Source organism: Capricornis sumatraensis, chromosome 12, assembly GCF_032405125.1.
Source record: "Capricornis sumatraensis isolate serow.1 chromosome 12, serow.2, whole genome shotgun sequence".
NCBI classification, from domain to species: Eukaryota; Metazoa; Chordata; class Mammalia; order Artiodactyla; family Bovidae; genus Capricornis; species Capricornis sumatraensis.
In genome coordinates this window covers 21,663,684-21,688,142 of record NC_091080.1, presented here as the reverse complement: position 1 = coordinate 21,688,142, position 24,459 = coordinate 21,663,684, and the positions used below count along the sequence as shown (strand labels likewise).

At 44.2% G+C, this 24,459-nt stretch overlaps 1 protein-coding gene across 1 annotated transcript in view; it reads left to right on the top strand.

Moving 5' to 3' along the window:
- VWA8 (von Willebrand factor A domain containing 8) overlaps positions 1-23,423 on the top strand; it is a 382,159-nt gene extending 358,736 nt beyond the window's left edge. The window contains exons 43-45 of the mRNA XM_068984307.1: positions 17,427-17,525; positions 18,542-18,780; positions 22,418-23,423. Of these exons, the coding sequence (XP_068840408.1) occupies positions 17,427-17,525; positions 18,542-18,780; positions 22,418-22,526 (447 nt within the window). The 3' untranslated portion in view covers positions 22,527-23,423. The remainder of the gene's footprint in view (positions 1-17,426; positions 17,526-18,541; positions 18,781-22,417) is intronic.
- Positions 23,424-24,459: the final 1,036 nt, after the last annotated feature.

Below are 24,459 nucleotides of genomic sequence, written 5' to 3'. Positions count from 1 at the left end.
GCAAACACAGTGGGACATGGACCCTCATCGTGGGGAGCAGCTCTGTCTCCCTGAGGAGCTGGAATGCGCTGCCCCTGGTGACCAGTGAGCACCACGGGGCTGCCCCAGACCCCTCTTGGGTTCAGTCACCAGGAGTCTCTGTGCCAGGATCCGAGCACAGCCAGGCCAGCCCTGTTCTGCCTTATGGCTCCCAGACGAGTGTTCAGTGCTTTCCCTCCTTAGCCCTCCCTCCCTTCAAATGAGTTTTTCTTGATTTTTGATTTTTTTTTTTTTTTTTTTACTTTTCTGTGTTTTTTAAAAAATATTTTCTTGAAGTATAGTTGATTTACAATATCATGTTAGTTTCAGGTATGCAGCAAAGTGATTCATATATATATATTCTTTTTCATATTCTTTTCTGTTATAGGTTATTACATGATATTGAGTGTAGTTCCCTGTCTTATACAGTAGGTCTTTGTTGCTTATCTATTTTATATATAGTGGTGTGTGTATGTTAATCCCATCCCCCTAACGTACTCCTCCCCTAATCCCCTTTTCCCCTTTGATAACCATAAGTTTGTATTCTGTGTGTATAACTCTCTTTCTGTTTTGGAAATAAGTTCATTTGGGTTTTTTTTTTTTTTTTTAGATTCTACATATAAGTGTTCTCATATGATATTTGTCTGTCTCTGTCTGGCTTATTTCACTTAGTTCAACAATTTCCAGGTCCATTCATGTTGCTGCAAAAGGCATTATTTCATTCTTTTATGACTGAGTAATATTCCACTGTATATGTACTTTTTAATGTCATATGGGTTTAACATTTTTAATTAATTTAGGTCTTTGCTAGTATAAGATGGAGCATAATTCTTCAATCACTTGGACCACTGTGATTGAAGTAGATGGTTAGACATCCATTGTATCACCATAAATCCCACCTATGTTTTAAAACCTTGAGTTCTGCAAATAATTGGATCAGCCCATTCACTTCTCTTGTGGATCTTGAATCCCAGGGTACCTCAGCTCCCTTTGAGCTCCCTTTGAGCTCCCTTTGAGTTACATGAAGATTTTAACTTCTCATAGACCACAGCAAACATTCCACAGTTAAAACCAGTATATTCATATATGTGGTGCGTGCGTGCTCAGTTGTGTCCGACTCTTTACAACCCTATGGCCTAGCCCACCAGGTTCCTCTAGTCCGTGGGATTTTCCAGGCAAGAAACAAGAATACTGGAGTGGGTTTTTATTTCCTTCTCCAGGGGATCTTCCAGACCCAAGGATCAAACTGGGGTTGCTGGCAATTCCTGCCTTGGCAGGGAGATTCTTTTTGCCACTGAGCCATACGGGAAGCCCAGAGTTATCTAGATATTCATAGTTATCTAGAAACATTTTTCCCATTAGAAAGAGGATTTCTATGTCTATGAGAACAGAACTGTTCTGTATGTGAAGCTACTTCTTGCAGATTTTTAGAAAGATTCAGTAGAAGTTCAGCAACAAATGGACTGACAGAGTTCCCCAGGACTGGGTAAAGGCTGAGACAGAAGGCAGGAAGTGACCAAGCTAACAGGGAGGGAGCGTGTTGGATATTTCACGGCATCTCACATGCAGAATATATGGAGAGATTTGTGTTTGTCTAATTCTCACGGTTAAAAGTCTGTAATCTGGAAGAACAATTAGTCCAACTGGACATGTTGTACAAAGAAAGAAATAATATCAAAGAAGCAAGCATTCACAAGATCTTGTTTCATTTCGTTTCTGATTGACAATTAGAAAACAAATTGTTGGCACATGACCTGCTGAATTTCAGCTAAATTCAACAAAATTACAGGTGCCTATTGAGCACTTGCTAAGAGCAGTCTCTGTCAGATACAGCGTTCCCTGCCAACCTTGAGCTTGGAACCTTTCGAGGAGGACCTATAAAAATTAACTCTGATAGATGACTCCAGAGAGGCATGCAGGAATAAAGGCACAGCAGAGCACACCTCTCCAGACACCCGCACACAACCTCTCTCTTTTTTTTTTTTTTTTTTAGGGTTTTTCCCACCATTTTTCTTTTTATATTTTGAAAAAAATTTATTGGGGCATAGTTTCTTTACAATGTTGTGTTCATTTCTGCTGTACAGTAAAGTGATCAGCTATCTGTATACATATATCCCCTCTTTTGGCTTTCCTTCCTATTTCTCACCACCAAGCATTGAGTAGAGCTTCTGTGCTATACAATGGGTTCTCATTAGTTATCTATTTTATGTGTGCTTGCTAAGTCACTTCAGTCATGTTCACCTCTTTTGTGACCCCAAGGACCAGAGCACTCCAGGCTCCTCTCTCCATGGAATCCTCCAAGCAAGAATCCTAGAGTGGGTATCCATGTCCTTCTCCAGGCGATCTCCTTGATCCAGGGGTGGACTCACATCTCCTAGGTCTCCTGCATTGGCAGGCGGGCTCTTCACCACGAGGGCCACCTGGGAAGCCCAGATAGATGATAATAGATAAAGAAACAAAGAACTCTTTGTTTGGAACAAAAAAGTGTGATAAGGAACTGATAAGGAACAGAAAAGTATGGGATCTTCTAACTGGTTTCTCTGTGCTTGGGCATGGAGGAAACACTCAGAGGGTGGGAAGTGGTTCTCCTTCCATTGAGCATCAGAGCTGCAGTGAGCCACCCTTACCAACAAGAGTATCAATAGTGTCGGGGCTTCCCAGGTGACTCAGTGGTAAGAGAAACTGCCTGTCAATGCAGGAGCCACAGGAGTTATGGGCTGGATCCCTGGGTCAGGATGATCCCCTGGAGGAAGAAATGACAACCTACCCCAATATTCTTGCCTGGAAAATCCCAGTCCACGGGGTCGCAAAGAGTCGGACACGACTGAGCACAGACACATGTCAATAGTGTGCATACGTCAATCCCAATCTGCCAGTTCATCCCCTCCCCAGCTTCCCCTTTTGGTATCCCTACGTTTGTTCTCTGCGTCCGTGTCTCTATTTCTGTCCGTAAATAAGATCACCTATGCCAGTCTTTTCAGATTCCACATATATGCATTAATATGCGGTACTTGTGAGGGTCTCTTCAGTTGCCACAACACTGTAAAGAATTTCCTCATTTTTTTAATCTGTGAAACTAAAGAAATATTGAGAAGGTAGCATAGCTACATTTGACTTTCTAAACATTGTTATTGAAATATACTTGATTTACTGACAAATCCGGGTGAAATTACAGAAAGACACTGAGATACAATAAAGGTCTTTCAGGGCTTGAAGCTTCATCGTGTTTTATGCTATTTGATTTTTAACAGGAAGTGCTTTAACGGTTTTGACTTTGTGCATTTTCTTTTATACCCCTCACATTGACTATATCTAGTTCCTGCAGATATTTTTTTAAGATGATAGAAAGTCCTAAGAAGCTAAAAGGATTAAAATCTTCACAACAGAAGGAGAAACTCCTTACGATTTCACAAGATGAGCTCTCTGAGGAAAAGTGGTCCTTCGCTGGGTGTCTGGAGGGATGGGGAGGGAAGTCAGGAGGCGGAGGGCTTTGCCTGCGGATTCCTCACTGCGGCCCTGCTCTCCACCGCTGCGGTCACCGCACAGTGCACTCCCTCCTCAGACCGGAAACCGAGGCCCAGAGACGTTCCGGGCTTGCCCGGAGCCGGAAGGCTACACTAGCCCCGGACGCTTCTCTCTGTTTTCCCTATTTTGTTTTGTTCTTAAGCTTTTCCCCTTTGTTTCCAAATTTGTTTATTTTGAAAAAGGTTTAATCTACAAGAAAGTTGAACTATAAGATGACCGCCCATGTGCCTTTGCTTAGATTCACCAAGTGATCCCTTTTCCCCTCATCTCTTTATGTCCCTCTCTGAATATATACTCTTTTTATCCTCTCTGATGTATTGGAAAGTAAGTCCTAACTGTCATACTTCTTTGTCTCTAAATTCTTTACTATACTTCTGCTAAGAGTCAAGACATTCCCTAATACGATCTCAATACCATTATTACTTCTAAGAAAATCATCAATTAATTTCATCATACTTATAATATCCAACCCATGTCTTTATTTCTGCTTTGTAAACAAGACCGTCTATACCAGTGTTTTCAGATCCCACATGTATGGGTTAATATTTCATACTTGTTTTTCACTCTCTGAATTCACCCTAGATGACAGTCTCTAGGTCCATGCTCGTCTACAAATGACCCCGTTTCGTTCCTTTTTATGGCTGAGTAATATTCTGGTGTAAACACAGAGGTAGAGGACAGATGCATGGATACTGAGGAGGGAAGAGGGATGAGTTGGGGGATTAGGGTTAATATATACCCACCGTTGACACTGTGTATAAAGCAGAGGCTAACGGGAGCCTACCGGACGGCACAGGGAGCTCTACCAAGTGTTCCTTGGTGGCCTAGAGAGAAGGAATCCCCAGCAGAGGGGACACATGGAAACATGGGGCTGACCCGCTTCGCTCTGCAGCAGGGATTAGTACAGTGTTGTAAAGTAACTACACTCCAGTGTATTTTTAAATTATTCAGTCCCCGTTCACTTTCCCCAACCATCCCAATGGTTGCCCTCCTGGGCTATGGAATATAAACCATCCCAAGAGTTACTAATCATCTTTCTCAATCTGGGATCCAGTCGCAGTCCCCACCTCATTTTTTGTTCCACCTCTTTTAACCTGTGCCACCACCTTTCCTGCCACTGTCATTTTACTTTTCATGATGGCCACCCTCTATAGACTCCAGGTCATCTGTCTTGTAGAATGCTGTGGATCTGTCCGGCTACTTTATCTTGGTGTCATGTACCTTTTCCCAATAGCCTCTATGTCTCCAGAACTCCTGACAGGCTTTCCCCCCACAGCAGGTGCACTGGAGACACACTGTATAATCTTCCCACCACCTGTGCCAACATAACCAAGATTCTGAGTATCCACAGGCTGCCCGGGCTCTGCTGGGGCTCACCAGGCCTTCTTTGAAGAAGGCAAGCAGCTGGTGGGATGAAGCCTGTGTGCATTCTGCAAGACCTTTTTCCGTGTATTATGAAATATGTGGAGATGCAAGTAATGGGACCACATGGTACATGTGTAAAAGGCACAAAGAAGGCAGCGTGAAGGATGAGCCTTTGCTCCCCTCTCTTAGCTCCCAGTTACCCTCCCTGCCAGTGGCCACTGTGGGCAGATTTTTTTTTTTTTGGTACCTTCTCAGAGACATCTGATACATATACATCAAGTGACAGAGTCCTGTCTACTCAGTTCTGTTATCTTTTTAGGGGGAGAAGAAGAGCCTCTTGATGAAAGTGAAAGAGCCCCTTGATGAAAAACTAAAGAGCCTCTTGATGAAAGTGAAAGAGGAGAGTGAAAAAGTTGGCTTAAAACTCAACATTCAGAAAACTAAGATCATGGCATCTGATCCTATCACTTAATGGCAAATAGTTTGGGAAACAATGGAAACAGTGACAGACTTTATTTTCTTGGGTTCCAAAGTCACTGCAGATGGTGACTGCAGCCATGAAATTAAAAGACACTTGCTTCTTGGAAGAGAAGCTATGACCAACCTAGACAGCATATTAAAAAGCAGAGACATTACTTTGCCAACAAAGGTCCATCTAATCAAGGCTATGGTTTTTCCAGTAGTCATATATGGATGTGAGAGTTGGACCATAAAGAAAGCCGAGTGCCGAAGAACTGATGCTTTTGAACTATGGTGCTGGAGAAGACTCTTTGAGAGTCCCTTGGACTGCAATAAGATCCAACCAGTCCATCCTAAAGGAAATCAGTCCTGAATATTCATTGGAAGGACTGATAAAGCTGAAACTCCAGTACTTTGGCCACCTGATGTGAAGAGCTGACTCATTGGAAAAGACCCTGATGCTGGGAAAGATTGCAGGCAGGAGGAGAAGGGGACGACAGAGGATGAGATAGTTGGATGGCATCACTGACTCGATGGACATGGGTTTGAGCAAGCTTTGGGAGTTGGTGATGGCTGGAGAAGCTTGACATGCTGCAATCCATGGGGTCACAAAGAGTCAGACGCGACTGAGCAACTGAACTGAACTGAGAAGACCATTTTTAAAGTTTTTATTGAATTTGTTACAATGTTGGTTCTGTTTTATGTTTTGGTTTTTCAGCCAGGAGGCATGTGGGATTTTAGCTCCCCAGCCAGGGATTGAACCTGCACCCCCTGCATTGGAAGGCGTAGTCTTAACCACTGGACCGCCAGGGGAGTCCATGTTCTATATCTTTATACTATATGATCATATCCAACTCATTTAATCTGTCTGTACTTTGATGTTCTCATCTCTGAAGGAAACATAAGGACTAGGAATAAGTAATGAAAGTGTGTCACTTAACAAATATAAAATGAGGCATGAGCAAATGACAGTTTTAGGAGTTCCTAGTGAAAATTATATTTTCCATAGCCCAGGATGGCATTGCATGTGCTGTCATATGTTAGGAATTCAGCAGTATATGCTGAGCCTCCCCACTCCCCAGTTCCAGAAAGTTCTTCATGTTGTCTTCCTGCAGTCATACCTCCGTTGTAAGGCTCTCGAGTCTGTTTGCTTTAAAAACTTCAGAAGCCACTGGCCTGGCTCAGGGATCTGGACTCTTCCCACAGCCTCTCTCTTGGCGTCTACTGTGTGTTTTCTTTGTCTTCGGCTCAGCTCCTGGGCTCTGGGTCATTAGAGTCCAAATCTAAGATGAAGCTGGGCTCAAACAATAAAGAATCTGCCTGCAGTGCAGCAGACCCAGGTTCGATCCCTGGGTTGGAAGATCCCCTGGAGGAGGAGCTGGCAGCCCACTCCAGGATTCTTGCCTGGAGAATCCCATGGACAGAGAAACCTGGCGGGCTACAGTCCATGGGGTCTTGACGAGTCAGACACGACTGAGCGACTAGCACTTTCGCTTTCCACTTTTATTGCAGCTTAGCAAAACCCATGAGTAAGAATTACTGAGAAGGAAAGGACCTTTGAGCAAGGATATCTGAAAAGAAAAAGTAATTCAGTGGCAGAACACGTTTCAGAAGCATCTGGAATGTTTTAAGTTTCTCATAATTGTTCTCTGCACTGAGTTCAGTTATTCTCAGGAACCACTGAAGTAGGCTTAAGATAGGAGCAACATTGTTTGCTAATAATCAGCATGCTGCTACTAAGTCACTTCAGTCATGTCTGACTTGGTGCGACCCCGTAGACATCAGCCCACCAGGCTCCCCGCACCTGGGATTCTCCAGGCAAGAACACTGGAGTGGGTTGCCATTTCCTTCTCCAATGCATGAAAGAGAATAGTGAAAGTGAAGTCGCTCAGTCGTGTCCGACTCTTAGCAACCCCATGGACTGAAGCCTACCAGGCTCCTCCATCCATGGGATTTTCCAGGCAAGAGTACTAGAGTGGGGGGCCATTGCCTTCTCTGAATAAATCAGCATAAAGTCTTCTAATCTTAAAACCAGCAGAATTTGTAATAGTCATGTAGCGCTTAAACATTGGCCTGAAAAGTAGGGAGCCATTTCATTTAAGTCAGGAAGTGTTTTTTCCTTTTCCTTCATTCCAGTTTGTTCCTCATGATTTCTCCAAACCCTGGGAATGTTTTCACTATAACCTTAAAGCAGATCACCTTTGCAAAAGCTCTTAATGCCTAATTTAATTTTTTTTTCCTTCAAAATATTCAGTAACACCAGAAGTTAGGTATTTCTCTACTGAGCACTCAAATAGTGACACCAGAAAATAGGCTGAATTATTGAGAAGTTGAACTTGGGAAGAAACCCCTCAAATGTAGTGTTTCCGTGGAGACATATAAATCACTTCTAAGACCGTGGTTTCATCTTTCTTCTTTTGGCTGCGCCGCACAGCTCGTGGGATCTTAGTTCCCCGACCAAAGATTGAACTCAGGCCACACCAGTGAAAGCGCCAAGTCCTAATCACTAGACCACCAGGGAGTCTCCCTAACAGAGTAAAAGGAGCCCCTGAAGGATGTCGGAGGGTGAAGGTGTGTGGACGGCACGTTTTACCCCTTCCGCCTTCATCCCCAGCTCCACCAAACTAATTCCACTTGTGTTGATATTGCATGACGTTTCACAGTCTGGGCTTTGTGCAATATTTCATTTGGAGAAAGAATTCCACTGCTTAAAAAAATTTTAGAGTTAGAAAACCGCTATTGTAGGGCCAACACTGGATCATTATATCTTACAGATTCTGGAGGCATTCTTTTCGGGAAAAGCTTCGTCCGTCCTCACCTAGACTTAGATGGCTCACTCCCTTGACACAAAAAAAACAGGCACAGGTGTCCCTGTAACTAAGTGAAGCAGACTTTCTCAGTCCATTTCTTGGGTGGGCCCCCAGAATTCTCTTAGGGTCTTTGCAGCAGAGAGGATCTTGGGAATTTTTTTCACCAGCCTCTGTTTTAAGATGAGAAAATAAAAATCTACATCCCAAAGTCACACAGCTAAACCGTAAACAGCCAGGATGTCTGACTCCCACTTCATGGCCTTTTCTTCACTCACATTTTATTCCTTGTCCTTAGAGCCGTATCGTTTCTGCCCAATCGGTATACTTAGAAAGCTGTAATTTAGGAGCAAATATACCACTTACATAAAGTACTCTTATCTTCTCCTCCATCACCCAAAGGAGGTGTAGTAGACATACTCTTCTCAAAGACATCTTGGTCAGAAAGATGTGGAAAGGTGTGACTCAAACCAGCACCTGCTGGGAAAATTCCTTCTATCAAAAACTTGGTTCCGCATCTATCACTCTCCTTTTTCTAATATCTCAGGCATGTTTCACACATTTAGAAAGAGAAATCAATCATCAGCTCAAGCTTTGGATGAATTTTTTTTTTTTTTTGGCTGTACCATGCAGCTGGCAGGATCTTAGCTCCTCAGCCAGAGACTGAACCCAGGCCCATGGCAGTGGGCGCTCTAAGTCCCAACCACTGGAGCACCAGAGAATTCCCACATAGACTTTTTTTCTTCTTATTTATTTATTTTTTTGTCCACACCACATAGCTCATGGAATTTTAGTTCCGTGACCAGGGATCAAGCCCTGGCAGTGGAGGTAGAGTCCCAACCACTGGGCCACCAGGGAATTTCCTGAGTACATTCTTCCTCTGCTTGGAAGTAAAAGTGAAGAAGGGTGTACAGACTTCTCTAAGTCCATTCAGAGTTAAACAGGAATTCAGAATTGACTCAATCATAGATGTGAAAGTTCAGAATTCCTAGGTAAAGACTGGGACAGGCTAGAGGGGCGGGGCAGTAGTTAGGAACAGTTGTTTCTCTTCAGTAAAAGCATTGGACTTAGAGCGCCTGGATTCAGATTCCACTCCGTCACCACTAGATTTCTGACCTTAAGAAAGTCTGTTAATCTCTCTGAGCATCGATTTTTTTTAATTTGGGAAATTATATTAACACCAATCACAAAGGTGTGGAGAAAATCAGAATGAAATCAGATAGACAGAAGCACTTTGTAAACCATAACGTTGACATTATGCTCATTAAATGTATTGTCCTAGCCTTTCAGTGACCCTCTGAGATTAGGTGAAACAGAGATCATCCCTACTAGTCAGAGAGGCTCAGTGGTTTACAAGCACACAGGGTTAGAGGTCATCTCAGCCAGCCTTATCTATAACGTGGAAATAAGATTTGGAAGGGTTAAGTAACTCACCTAAGGTCACAAAGCTTGTTAAAGTTGGAGCTAAGTCTAGAGCCTTTGACCCCCAGAACATCCTTCTCTTTACACTGACTTCGCTATGAAGAAAGCTCGGCGGTAACTGACACTGTAGATTATTGTCTGCACCCTAGAGTTCTGTTGGCGCATCTCTTGACCTTTTTAATTGTATTTATTGTCTCATCCTTGGCTGGTTGGCTGTCAGCAGTCCTACCTGAGAATGGTGTATTTGTACGTCCAGAAGGAGATTAGAATTTCACATATTATCAGACTTCCAAAATAGCCTCAAATGATTGTCTCTTGCTACTTTAAATATAGAGATATGTGCTTAGTCACTTAGTCGTGTCTGACTCTTTGTGACCCTGTGGACTGTAGCCCGCCAGGCTCCTCTGTGCATAGCAATTCTCCAGCAAGAATACTAGAGTGGGTTGCCATGCCCTTCTCCAGGGGATCTTCCCAACCCAGGGATTGAACCCAGATCTCCCACATTGCAGGCAGATTCTTTACAACCTGAGCCACCAGGGAAGCCCAACAGGTATACTAAAGCACAATTCCTCCTAAAGTTAGCAAACGATTATCCTTCCCAACAGAAATTTAAACACAAACCTTATTCATAAAAAGGCTAATAGCTCTTTGTTGGAAATAAAGCTTTTCTTTGCCATCTAAATATTACATTATAAATCATCCTTCTAATCTGATGATAAATTTTTGTGTCTTGGACCAAAACTCAGCATTTGTTTTCATTTTTTTCCTGCTTTTCTCTGAACAAATGAGATTTGCAAAAGAAAATATAGCAAAAGGGTATTTAAACAAGTTTCTAAAGCAAAAAAAGTATTAAAATCAGTCCTCTCTAGTTGAGACTTTTCTTTGCTGCTGTGGTTTAATGTTTATGTTGGATGTTAAATGCAGGACTCCACAGAGATTTAAGGGAGGCTCTGAAAAGTGGAGAAATCATGATCACAAAAATTTTGAGCTACTTAGAAAAAGTTGTGGTCTAAATGTTAGGCAGAAAAAAAGAAAGAAAATAAATGTTAGACGGTTGACAGCAACAATGAGGTTCTTGTTTAAAGAGTTCTACGAGTCCTGCCTAGAAGCCAGTCTGTCCCGACACTGGGTAAGTGGCAGAATCAGGCATTAGAAACAGAAATGGATGAGTCTGTATACTTTTTCCTTTCACCCAGACGATTTTGAGGATTAGCAAATTACTCTCTATAAAGTGTTGGGATCCTTGGAGAGCAGATCCCAGATAATTACGACATAGAAGGATGGTTTTTCATGGAAGCTTAACATGATCCCCAGTAACGCCAGCGAATGCTTCACATTTGGATGTACTTTGAATTCCTCTCAAGCATTTTATTTACTTTGGACGCAGAAGAATCCCCAAGCCCATTTGGAAGATGAGAACCAGAGCCCGCAAACTATTTTAAAAGCCTCATCCTGTCCTTTAGGTGTGTCTTCTCAGCCTTTGTAATACTAACTAGACACAGACAAAGGGAGATCTTTCTGCAAACTGCACTTTCCTTGCTGCAAATAAAGGGAGGGAGGGAGGAGGGAGGAAGGTGTGCAACTCACCTGTCCATCTCATTTACCCGAAAAAGTGTAGAATGCTTTTTTTTCTCCTGGGCAGATAATTAAGTGATCGTTTGATCAAATGATAGACTGTTTTGAGACTAAAATGTTTGTGGAGGTTCAGTCAGTCAGTATCTGTTTTTGATAAGGAACATCCAGCAATTCATTTGACTACTATTTGGATTTCTTTTTTTTTTTTTTTTTTTTAGTTTTTTAAATTTTTTTCTTTGTTTTTCTTTTGGCTGCACTAGGTCTTCGTTGCTGTACAGGCTTTTCCCTAGCTGCGAAGAGTAGGGACTGCGCTCTAGCTGCAGTCCCAGGACGTCTCGTTATGACGGCTTCCCTTGCTGTGAGCGCAGGCTCCGGGGCACCCGGGCCGCAGTAGCTGCGGCTCGCGGGGTCAGTAGTTGTGGCTCGCGGGGCCAGTAGCTGCGGCTTGCGGGGTCAGTAGTTGTGACTTGCAGTCTCTGGAGCACAGACTCCGTAGATGTGACACAGGGGCCTAATTGCTCCAGGGCACGTGGGATCTTCCCAGACCTGGGACCCAACCTGTGTCCCCCTGCGTTGGCAGGCGGATTCTTTACCCCTGAGTCGCCAGGAAAGCCTGACTACTATTTGTTTAATAATTAACTAGCAACTTTTTCCCTTGCAGTGACCAGTTGTGTCAACCCTGTAAGCAGACCACATGGTCAAATACTTATTTCTATAGTATCACCCATGGTCATCTGGTCGGTAAGATATTTAACCATCAGTTAAAAGGAGAAGAAAAAATCAAATATGTATTTATAGCGCTCTGATGGCTACAGTCCATGGGGTCGCAAAGAGTTGGACACGACTAAGTGTGGCCTTCGCCTTGTCTGAGCCAAATAAGGGAAACTCACTTCTGCTTCTAGGAACTGGTCTTACCCCATCATGTGTAAGATTCCCATTTTAACAGATTACTTCACAGCCCCATGATGAGAGCAGTTTGCCTGGCCCCTTCTCAGTGGTGGTTTAGTCGCTCAGCTGTGTCTGACTCTTGTGATCCGATGGACTGTAGCCGGTCAGACTCCTCTGTCCATGGGATGTTCCAGGCAAGGGTACTGCCGTTGTTGCCATTGTTCTCCGTTCAGAACAGTTCCTGCCGTGACCATGGTCAGTCAGTCTGGACGGGGCCTGGCGCTTGCGTCCGTGGAGGAGTTGTGCAGGTTTCCTCCACATCTAGGCCTGTCCTCGCACTGAGCCCTTGGTGACCGTGGTCAGGCATCTACTGAAGCCAGCACGCCATCATCCAGGGCTGTGCTGCCTTTAGGTTTTAAATTTTGCTACCTTTTCACGACAATGACAGCAAACTAGACACAGAGATTTTTTTTTTTCATATATGGAATTTTTTATATCCCTGGAAAGCGTTTCTTACCAAGTTTTTTTAGTGGATTGGCAAATTTCCCCCAATATTCTTTCATACCATCCTTTGCATTTTTAATAAAACACTCTAAAACCAGGCACAGACTAGTGTCCCGCCCTGGCCCTCCTCTGAGCATGCCCTTCCATTGAGGGAAGAGTCCGTGGGGCCGGTGGAGCAAGCCCACTTAGATTCTGTGTCTGGCACCTGCTTCCAGGTCCTGGGATCCCCAGCTGTCCTGCTCGGGTGACCCCAAGTCTGTTTCTTGGGTGTCTTTCTTAGGTCCGCCTTCCTGGGCCGACTGGCCAATGGTGTGCACAGCCAGCACTGTGCGGACACAAAGGTGTGATGGCGTGTGTCCACACACGCGCCTGTCCCCTCGAGCTGGGGACAGAGCCAGCGACAGAGAGAAGGGCATGGGCTGCAAGCCAGGGGCCAGTCCCGCCCACACCGCCGTGTTCTAGCATGGAGCTTCGAGAATCCAAGTGTTCGGAATTTGACCCTGGCTTTCCAGGTCATTATAATGTCTATTTATCAAAGTAGAGGAAGAACATATTTTATTTAGCAATTTGCAGGCTGATTTATGGGCTTCCCTGGTGGTTCAGACGGTAAAGAATCTGCCTGTAATACAGGAGACCATGATTTATAGCTTTTAAATAGACATCCTATATGGGCCTTCATTTGTCTGCTTATCCCTTCGATTGTATGCTTGTCTCTGCCTTCCTTTTAGGCTCAGGAAAAACGTGTCCTTCCCCTCTCTCCAGACTTGGCCCTCTGACTGTGACCCTGATCTCCCCCCACCGCCTCCGCTCTTGCTGGTGCTCAGTAGCTCCATCATGTCTGCCTCTGTGACCGCATGACCTGCAGCACGCCAGACTTCTTTGTCCTGCACTATGCTTAAACTCACAGCCATCGAGTCGGTGATGCCATCCAACCATCTCATCCTCTGTCACCCCCTTCTCCTCCCGCCCTCAAGTCTTTCCCAGCATCAGGGTCTTTTCCAATGAGTTGTCTCCTCTCTTTATAGGCAGTGAGGTGCCTATGAAATGCGGGCACCTCTCCCCAGACACCTGTCTAGATGCTGTTCTGTTTCTATCTCATACCACAAACCTTTTACTGAAATTGTGCCCCCGAAGGCCTCCAGTGAGTCTCTGCCCAGAGGTCATTAGTCACCCTGCTCCTGGATGGCCACGGTGAATGTCACTCAGCACTGTTCCACAGCCGCTTCTGAGCCACGCATGCTGATTTCCAGGGCCATCCCGGGTACTCTGCATCCGCCACTTCTCGTTCGCATCTTCTTCACTCCTCCCTGGGTCTTTCTTCCACCTCAACGAGGAGGATGCCCCCCAAGACTTGGTTGGGGTCCTCTGCCCTTCTCTTTCTGTGTATTCACCCTTGACAGTCACACTGACCCCTCCTGAGGGTGACAGCCACATCGCAGATGACAAGAAATAGGTTTCTTCTCTGACGTCTCCCCAGATGCACAGTCCCAGCAGGTCTAGAATAGAGCTCATCTTTCCCCGTAACCTGACTGCCTTCTGACTCCTTATTTTTGCATAAAAATTATTTCAACAGAAAATGTTCTACTTTTCATTCTAAATACCATGATTTCAGTTATGTTATGGGTTGTTTTTGTCAGCTAGCTTGGGTTAACCACCATGTATCACATGAGTGCTGGGAGGAAAAAAATGCATTCCAGCTTCTGCAGAACTTATTTGTGAAAGAATGTAGCACACATGGGAAAGGAAAGCTTCTTAATTTCCAAACTTGATTGCAACTCTTTCAAAGCATTTCAACAATAAACGCAGCAGGGCTACTCATAGATAATAAAATGTGTTAAGATGAATAAGATACAGCCTTGCCCTCAAAAAACTCACCGGATATAAAAGAATAGACATGAAAAGAAATCACTGCATTCCCCTCAACACCTTAGGAGTTCCCTCAATGCAGGAGACCCAGGTTTGATCCCTGGGTCGGAAAGGTCCCCTGGAGAAGGAAATGACAAACCACTCCAGTATTCTTGTGTGGAGAATCTCATGGACAGAGGAGCCTGGTGGGCTACAGTCCAAGGGGTCACAAAGAGTCAGACATGACTTGAGCTACTAACACTTTCAACACCTTAAGCAGTGTTTTGCATGTGGTAGGTGTTCAAAAGACAGCTATTGACTGATGGTGAATAGATAGTAGTGATTCTGAAGTATTTTGACCCTTAGCATTCCAGGATCTTTCCAACCCAGGGATTGAATCTGGGTCTCCTGCATTGCAGGCTTTACCAGCTGAGCCACCAGGGAAGCCCATAGCACTCCAAGTAATCCCTAAAATATTTTGCCCCAGACTCACACCCAGAATTTTCTTTTCAGATCCCCCAGTTGCTCAAATGCCCTGAGGTCTATTCCAATCTTTATGTCAGTATCACAAAAAATTCTTAGAGGAAAATGAGAGGAGAAAGGGAATTCAGGGGCAAACCCCACAATTGGAGAGAACCACCTTGCTCCAATTATAGTTGCCTCAAATCCCAAACTTCTTCCCAAGTTCTATAAAAATGCAATACCCTGTCTCATTTCCAGCCTTTTCTCAACAGACAGGACTTTCTCTTGTGCATTGTGAGAGAGCGAATTTAAAAGGTATTTGCTAAACTGAAAAATCTCTGTCATGCACTATTAAATAGAAAAGCAGATTATAAAACCACATGGTCAGTGTTACCCATTAGTTAAAAATCATGTTGATGCTGACGTGTGTGTGAACTTATATAAGAAACCATTAACAGAAGTTGCCTTTCAATAATGGGATCATGGATAATTTCTACTTCTTTGTTGTTATTATCTTTCAGTTGCTAAGTCGTATCCAACTCTTTCCAACCCCGTGATTGCAGCATGCCAGGCTCCTCTGTCCTCCACCAGCTCCCAGAGCTTGCTCAAACTCCTGTCCGTCAGTCAGTGATGCCATCCAGCCATCGCGTCCTCTGCCACCACCTTCTCCTTTCACCTGCCATCTTTCCCAGCACTGAGGTCTTTTCCAATGAGTCGGCTCTTCACACCAGGTGGCCAGAGGATTGGAGCTTCACCCTCAGCCCTTCCAATGAATATTCAGGGTTGATTTCCTTTAGGATGGACTGGTTTGATTTTGCTGTCCAAGGACTCTCAAGAGTCTTCTCCAACACCACGGTTCGAAAGCTTCACTTCTTCAGTGCCCAGTCTTCTTTAGGGAGGGTCCAGCTCTCACATGTGTACATGACTACTGGAAAAACCATAGCTTTGCCTATAAGGACCTTTTGTCAACAAAGTGATGTCTTTGCTTTTTAATACACTGTCTGGGTTTGTCGTAGCTTTTCTTCCAAGGAGCAGGCATCTTTGAATTTCATGGCTGCAGTCACTGTCCACAGTGATTTTGGAGCCCAGGAAAATAAAGTCTGTCACTGCTTCCACTTTTCCCCACTTTTCCCCCTTCTATTTGCCATGAAGTGATGGGACCAGGTGCCATTATCTTAGTTTTTTGAACGTTGAATTTTAAGTCAGCTTTTTCTCTCTCCTCTCTCACCGTCATTGAGAGGCTCTTTAGTTCCTCTTTACTTTCTGTTTTGTGCTTTTCTATAACTTCTACAGTGAATATATTCACTTTTGTGTTCAGGAAAAAAAAAAAGTATGTGTATTAGTTTTCTACTGCCGTGTAACAAATTACCATAGACTTAGCTTCTTGCACCCCACTCCAGTACTCTTGCCTGGAAAGTCCCATGGACGGAGGAGCCTGGTAGGCTGCAGTCCATGGGGTTGCTAAGAGTCAGACACAACTGAGCGACTTCACTTTCACTTTTCACCTTCATGCATTGGAGAAGGAAATGGCACCCCACTCCAGTGTTCTTGCCTGGAGGATCCCAGCGACGGGGAGCCTGGTGGGCTGCTGTCTATGGGGTCGCACAGAGTCGGACACGACTGAAGCAACTTAGCAGCAGCAGCAGTAGCTTCTTAAAGCAATACCTGTTAAAGTCACAGTTCTGTAGTTGAGAACTCCAGGCAGGCTCACTTGAGTTCTCCGCTTAGAGTCTTACAAGGCTGAAATCAGGATGTCAGCCAGCCTGGGCTCTTACTCGAAGGCTCTGGTGAAGAATCTGCTTTCAAGCCCATTCAGACTGGCAGAATTTGGTTCCTTGAGGTTGTAGAACTGAGGTCCCTGTTTCAGTGCTGGCTCTTAGGCAGGGTCATTCCTAGATGTGATTCTTGGGGTCCTGCTCTGTGGTGCCCACCATCTAAACCACAGATAACTCCCACATATCAAATTTCCCCACACTCAAATCTCTTTCCCTTCCACCATCAGCAAGAAAGAAATCTCTCAACTTTTTAAGGGCTCATGTGATTAAATTAGGCCCATCCAGATAATCTTTGTTTTGATCAACTCAGAGCCAGATGATTAGTAACCTTAATTACATCTGCAAAATCCCTTTGGCCTCCTTACATAACATAATCCTGAGGTCCTGCCCACATCTACGGGGAGAAGACTGTATAGGTTGTATATACCAAAGGCGCCAGGAATCTTGGAGGCCACCTTAGAATTCTGCTTAATGACAATGTGGGGTGTGTGTGTACATATGTGTATGTTTTGTGAAGCTCTCCCCCTGAAAGTTAAGAACAGAATTCTTGATAGCCCCTGAAGCCCTCCTCATACTCTCTCCCTGCGGCTGGAGAGCAGAGATCACATGAGAATGGACCGGAAGGGAAGGAGCATGGACTTTTTTTGCCTTTGTTGGTAAACACCCATGGACTTATGTTTGGCAGTTCTGGGCAATAACAAAACAAAGTTGGATGCTTTATAGGTCCAGTGACCATTTTTTAGTGGACAGAGGATTCTAAATCTGATTCTCTTGCCTGTAGTATGACATCGCTGGACACTCTGGAGATGGATACAACATTGGTCTAGTTCCAATTAACAAAGTCCCCAAGGACAACAAGCAAAGACTAGAAATTCTCAAGGTAAATGCATTCAATTACCTCTATATTATGAAACCTTCCACCTGGTCGCTGAAAAGATTCACTGAAGAAGCAGCAGTTAACTGGAAGCAAAAAGACTCTGTTTCACAGAAATTTAAGCATTAATATGAGAAGGCACTTATGCCAAAATTCCTGATCTATACCATACAGAATTTAAACTTTGTTCCCTATGTATTTTGAGGGGACTCAGCTTAGTGTCAGGATCTACAGTCTATATTCTCTAGAGTTCTTCTGAGCCCCTACATATTTCAGAAGGAAAAGGACTCCTTCTAGAGTACTCTCTAACCCCAATTTTATGTATTTCTTAGTATTTTTCTAACAATAAATTCAGTTTCACATACTTAGATCTACAGTAGAAACAGACTCATCAGGTTTATCAGAGTAAATTTCCTCCATTCCTACTAAGAACAGTGCTTAATATTATAACTTTGTTTATTAGAAACCCAAACCATTCCTTATTTTTCTGCTGTGTTATCTCCATTCTCCCACGTGACACCAAGCTTCCTGTTCTCTTACGTTTCCTGACATTTTTGTAAGGCTTTGGGGATTTTTGTTTGCTTGTTTTTATTGGCTGTGCTGGGTCTTCACTGCGGCCTGAGGACTCAGTAGTAGTTGCGTGTCCCCTCCTTAGCCCCCAGCATGTGGGATCACAGTTCCTCAACCAGGGATGGAACCAACGTCCCCTGCACTGGAAGGCGGACTCTTAACCACTGGACCACCAGGGAAGTCCCTACATATTCTCACTTTAAATGGCAGCTTGAGTCTTAAAACTCAGTGTCGACTGGGATCGTGTTGGAACATTTCCTGTTTTTAACAAAACTCTTGACCACATCCAGGTATCACTGTGTACTGTGGTCAGTCTAAGGTGCAAATTACATAGAACTCGCTCAGAGTATTGGTGAGCTTTCTCACTGTCAACAAAAAAATCATGTGTTTTTTTTTTTTCTTTAAAGAAAGCTTCTCATTAGTGGCTTTTGTGCCATGTCTCTTACCCCCAGACGATGCATGCCCATGCTCAGTTCTGCATGAGTGGGGACCACACCTTAGAGGGGACAGAACATGCCATCAAGGAAATCGTCAAAGAAGAAGCTGATGAGTACTTTGTCATCGTCTTAAGTGATGCCAACCTGTCTCGCTATGGAATACACCCTGCCAAGTTTGCCCAGATCCTGACAAGCAACCCTCAAGTAAATGCTTTTGCCATCTTTATTGGATCTTTAGGCGATCAAGCAGCCAGGTAAGTGCCACCTTAGGGTACAGCAGAGGGCAGGGATAGCGAGGTTTGAGTAGCTGACACGTGCTGTTTCACGAGCTTCCCGTTGTCAGGGCTAGTGAGGGGCGTGGGGGAGAAACAGAAGCCAGAGTGGCTGCCCTCAAGCAGCTGACAACCAGCTGAGGGGATGGGATCTTCTACCTTATATTTAGATGAGCAGCAATATTTTCAGTTATTTATTTTTCAGCTTATATTGAACCAACAATAAAATAAATAGCAAATTGATTTGTCTACCAATAAAATTAAGCAGTATTTTATACACTTGGCCTTTTACATCAAGGTGTCAAGCTCAGTTCATGCTCAAATCATATTCAAAGTAACAGGCATCTACTATTTTCGTAGCATCAGAGATTAGGGATGTGTGTCTACATTGTATTTAGACATACTAGACATGTGTGCATTCGTGCTGAGTCACTTCAATTATGTCTGACTCTTTGCGATTCTATGGACTGTAGCCCACCAGGCTCCTCTGTCCTTGGGATTCTCCAGGCAAGAATACTGGACTAGGTAGCCATTTCCTTCTCCAGGAGATCTTCCCGACCCAGGGGTCAAACCCGCATCTCTGGTGGCTCCTACATAGCAGGTAGATTCTCTACCACTGAGCCACCAGGGAAGCCCAACATACACACACATACATGTAAATCAGATTTAGTATGTGTGTCACAGCTCAGTGCAGTTCAGTCGCTCAGTCGTGTCTGACTCTTTGCGACCCCATGAATCGCAGCATGCCAGGCCTCCCTGTCCATCACCATCTCCCAGGGTTCCCACAAACTCATGTCCATTGAGTCAGTGATGTCATCCAGCCATCTCATCCTCTGTCGTCCCCTTCTCCTCCTGCCCCCAATCCCTCCCAGCATCAGAGTCTTTTCCAATGAGTCAACTCTTCGCATGAGGTGGCCAAAGTATTGGAGTTTCAGCTTTAGTATCATTCCTTCCAAAGAAATCCCAGGGCTGATCTCCTTCAGAATGGACTGGTTGGATCTCCTTGCAGTCCAAGGGACTCTCAAGAGTCTTCTCCAACACCACAGTTCAAAAGCATCCATTCTTCGGCACTCAGCCTTCTTCACAGTCCAACTCTCACATCCATACATGACCACAGGAAAAACCATAGCCTTGACTAGACGGACCTTTGTTGGCAAAGTAATGCCTCTGTTTTTGAATATGCTGTCTAGGTTGGTCATAACTTTCCTTCCAAGGAATAAGCGTCTTTTAATTTCATGGCTGCAATCACTATCCACAGTGATTTTGGAGCCCAAAGAAATAAAATCTGACACTATTTCCACTGTTTCCCCATCTATTTCCCATGAAGTGATGGGACCAGATGCAATGATCTTCGTTTTCTGAAAGTTGAGCTTTAAGCCAACTTTTTCACTCTCCTCTTTCACTTTCATCAAGTCTACATATCTATAAACTGGGGAAGGAAATGGCACCCCACTCCAGTACTCTTGCCTGAAAAATTCCATGGACAGAAGAGTCTGGCAGGCTACAGTCCATGGGGTCACAAAGACTTGGACACGACTGAGCAACTTGACCACAGCACACACACACATATATATATGTATATATGCTACTGCTCCTAAGTCACTTCAGTAGTATCCAACTCTGTGCGACCCCATAGACAACAGCCTACCAGGCTCCACCGTCCATGAGATTTTCCAGGCAAGAGTACTGGAGTGAGGTGCCATTGCCTTCTCCGAGAGATATATATATATATATATATATATATATATATATATATAAACACAGACTGATAATCTTCCTTCTTGTATTTCTCCTTCATGTATGTCTGTATCTATAGTAGGATGCTACACGAAATATGCTGAATATTCAGTAGAGAGACTCATGGTCAGATAATAAATGCTATCATGGATCATCTGAAAGGAGCGACCTGGAAACATTTTCATTTCTTAAACACACTAACATTTTTCTTTCTGAATTACAGACAGAAATGGTTTTTCTCTACTTAAAGTACTTGTAAGGAGCAAAAAACACAATTGAAAGTATATTTCCTCAAAAAGAGCAAATAAAATCCTGCCTACATCACAAGAGCCCACATACCCTTCTGGTTCTCCACCTCTTTCACCTGTTTCACCCTATGGTACAGGGTCCTGGGAAGTGAAAGTTGCTCAGTCGTGTCCGACTCTTTGCAACCCCATGGACTGTATAGTCCATGGAATTCTCCGGGCCAGAATACTGGAGTGGGTAGCCTTTCCCTTCTGCAGGGGATCTTCCCAATCCAGGGATCGAACCCAGGTCTCCTGCATTGCAGGCAGATTCTTTACCAGCTGAGCCCCAAGGGAAGCCCAGGAATACTGGAGTGGGTATCCTATCCCTTCTCCAGCAGATCTCCCGACCCAGGAACTGAAGCATTGCGGGCAGATTCTTCACCAGCTGAGCCCCAAGGGAAGCCCGCAGAGTCCTGGACAGACTAGGAAATGTTTTAGGGTCCAAAGTTCTGACATATTTTTCTCTTCCCTTTAATTTGCTGCAGGATTGCAGGGTACGGCTAAGAACAGACTTAATACCACATAACTACGGTCGCTTTATTACAAATGACTTCACATCTTTCTCAGTTGTGCGTGTTAGCCTCTTTGAGAACTTCCATGTCCTCAAATGCAGACCATGCCTTTTCCGCTTAGACTGTCTTCAGGACCAGCCCAGGCTGAATCCAGACGGCAAGCTCAACAAATACTGTTTGAGCTGAAATAGCTATTTTGTCTTTCTAGTGAACAGATCCTGTTTGAACACTTAAGAAAGCACAATAATACCCTTGTGGTTTCCTGGGGAAATGATCCAACATCCACTGGCAGAAGATACATTGTAGAATTAGCTGGTCTACCAGGCATGCCAAATGCATGATACTGCACAGGAGAGTGGACTTTTATTAAATGTCATTCCAAAACCAAACTCTGCTGGCACAGTGAAAGGAGGCGTTCTTTGGGATAGAACTGTGTCTTGTACTTTCATTGCCTCCAAAAATGGCCCTTTGTTCCGAATGATAACTTGGCATTTAAAAAAATTATCATAAGCCCATATAACCTCAGTGTCATCAAAGCAGGCATTGCATAAGTCAGATTATATTTCACATTGTATGATGTGGGGCAGAAAAGAGAAAGGGAGAGAGAGGAGAGAGAGAACACAAGAGGAAGAAAGAACCACTTGAGGTCTGGCTGGGCAACTTTTCTTGAAGCCTGGTTTTCTAAGGCAGGAAAGGCAGTTAGTAGGACAGTGTGAGGCCAACACGTTCTCTGAATCTAGGTGAGCTAGTCCCAGATTGATCCCAAGGGCTCCGTTCTGCCAAGGGAATATAAAATACCAGGAAACGACCGTCATAAAAGAGAGAGCATTTTTTTCCTTGCAAATTCCCCAATTTTCTCACTGAAAAGACCTTTCTTTCGGTTCAGTGCTTCCAGCAAGCCTCTCTCTGTAGCTCTTTGTTGCCTAGCAACAGCCAGTTCCACTGCAAGCAAGGGCAAGATATTAAAAAGTGAGAGGTTCCCTTCCTAAGAAACCATTCGGATGCTGAGGTCTGCAGAGGCCGGAGGTGGAAGGGGCACCCTGGTTTGCGATGGTAATTTTCTTTCCCCATCCATCCTGACAGGCTTCAGAGAACTCTACCAGCAGGCCGGTCTTTCGTTGCCATGGACACCAAGGACATCCCTCAGATTTTACAACAGATTTTCACCTCCACCATGCTGTCTAGTGTTTAAGAAGTGCCCTTATCACCCTGATGACCCTGGGATTTGAAATAAGATACAAAGAAAGAATATCCTGAAGAAAAGAAGAGGTCTATCCAGTGTCTGCGTGCAATGACCAGATAATTCTGCCATTCCTGAGCCTTCCTGCACTTGCTAAGTAATCAGAATTCAGAGAAGCAACCAGAGTGAGGCCCGTGCGCCACTGATGTGTGATCGCTAGAGGAAGCGAGTTGACCTGCATTATGTGAAAGGCCAGGGTTAAAGGAAGGTGGTTTGAGAATGGTGGAGCATGGTCTGTTTCCAAAACCCTGAGGGATGAAGGGGACCTTGCTGTTGCCTTAATGCATCATCACTTGGTCACTTAGGATAAAAAAAAGTGACCGCGGTAAACGAAGCCTTTGATGCCACATTCTGACACTGGAATGCAGCTCTATGCAAACCCACCGAATCCGCTCCTGTTCAGTAATTATTTTTATTTTTTCCCTCCACTCTGTATTGCCCAACAAACAATGATTTGATAGTATTCAACCCACTCAAAAGTCCTTTCAGCAGCAGTATTCTATAAAAGGTTGGGTTTTCTCAATAATTTCATTGTCTTAGCCAAAACCAAAAGGAATCGAAAGATCCTTAGAGTGCTTCCTCTTCCATGTGACTTTTAAAAGGGTTTTCAAAGAATAAAGAACAAATGCTGCTGGGATCAGGAGGATGAAGGATGTCTTGCCTTGAGTTTCCTGTCTCTTCTCCTTCAGGGCTTCTCAGAGTTTCACAGTCCTCCATTTTAGTGTCCAAAATGTAGTAGCTCCAAATGCTGTTTTGTTTTTTTTTTTACATAAAGTGAAAACAAGGCACTATGTTTGAGCTTAATGGTAACTGGAGATTTCTTTAACTATTTAAACAACAGCCTCGTTCCTTTTTTTTTTAATTCATTTCTGATTGGAGAATAATTCTTTACAATGTTATGTTGGTTCCGGCCGTACAACACTGTGAAGGAGCATTAAAAATCATATATCCCCTCCCTCGTGAGCCTCCCACCCCCACCCGACCCCTCTAGGCCACCACCGAGCTCCAGGCTGAGCTCCGTGTCATACAGCACATTCCCACTTGCTGCTGTTCACTCGGTCGTGTCTGACTCTTTGCGACCCCGTGGTCGCAGCGCGCCGGCTTCCCTGTCCTTCGCCGTCTCTCGGAGCTTGCCCAGACTCGTGCCCGTCGAGTCAGTGATGCGTCCGAACCCCACTAGCTGCCAGTGGCCGTGTGTTTCTGCCAGTGCCTCTCTCGGTCCGCCCCACCCTCTCCCGCACTGAGTCCACGAGTGTGTTCTCTATTCCTGCCCTGAGAATCGGTTTATCGGTACTATTTTTCTAGATTCCATATATATGTGTTAATACGTGGTATTTGTTTTTCTCCTTCTGATTTACTTCACTCTGTAACAGGCTCAAGGTTCATCCATCTCAGCTCAACTGACTCAAATTTGTTTCTTTTTATAAGCCTCATTCTTTTTTATTTCCCCAAAATGTACCTCATTCTCACCCTCTCTTGGGCTGACCTTTACTTATCAATAGGCTCGATGTCCAGTGTTGTTTTTTTTTTTAATCAAATGTTCCAGCAGAAGTCAGCCTCTTTTCGACCATGTAATAAAAGTTTCTCTTCATCACTAATGGCAAAGTCCAAAATGCTGGGAGCACCAATATGTGTGTGCTTTCTTACGACAAGCTGAAAAGACTAGTCTTGTTATTAATGTTATCTACATGGTGGGAACTGTACAGTTCATTTCATTTTAATTAATTACAGCAAAGAAACGATGACCCTTATTTGTTTCACCACTCCATCTCCCTACCAAAGAAATAAAAGCAATCAGCTTTCCTGTGCAGTGTTGCCCAGCCAGTTTGCATGGCTTGTCTTGTTTGTCGAGACAGACGCCTGCTGTGTATTGAATTATCCAATG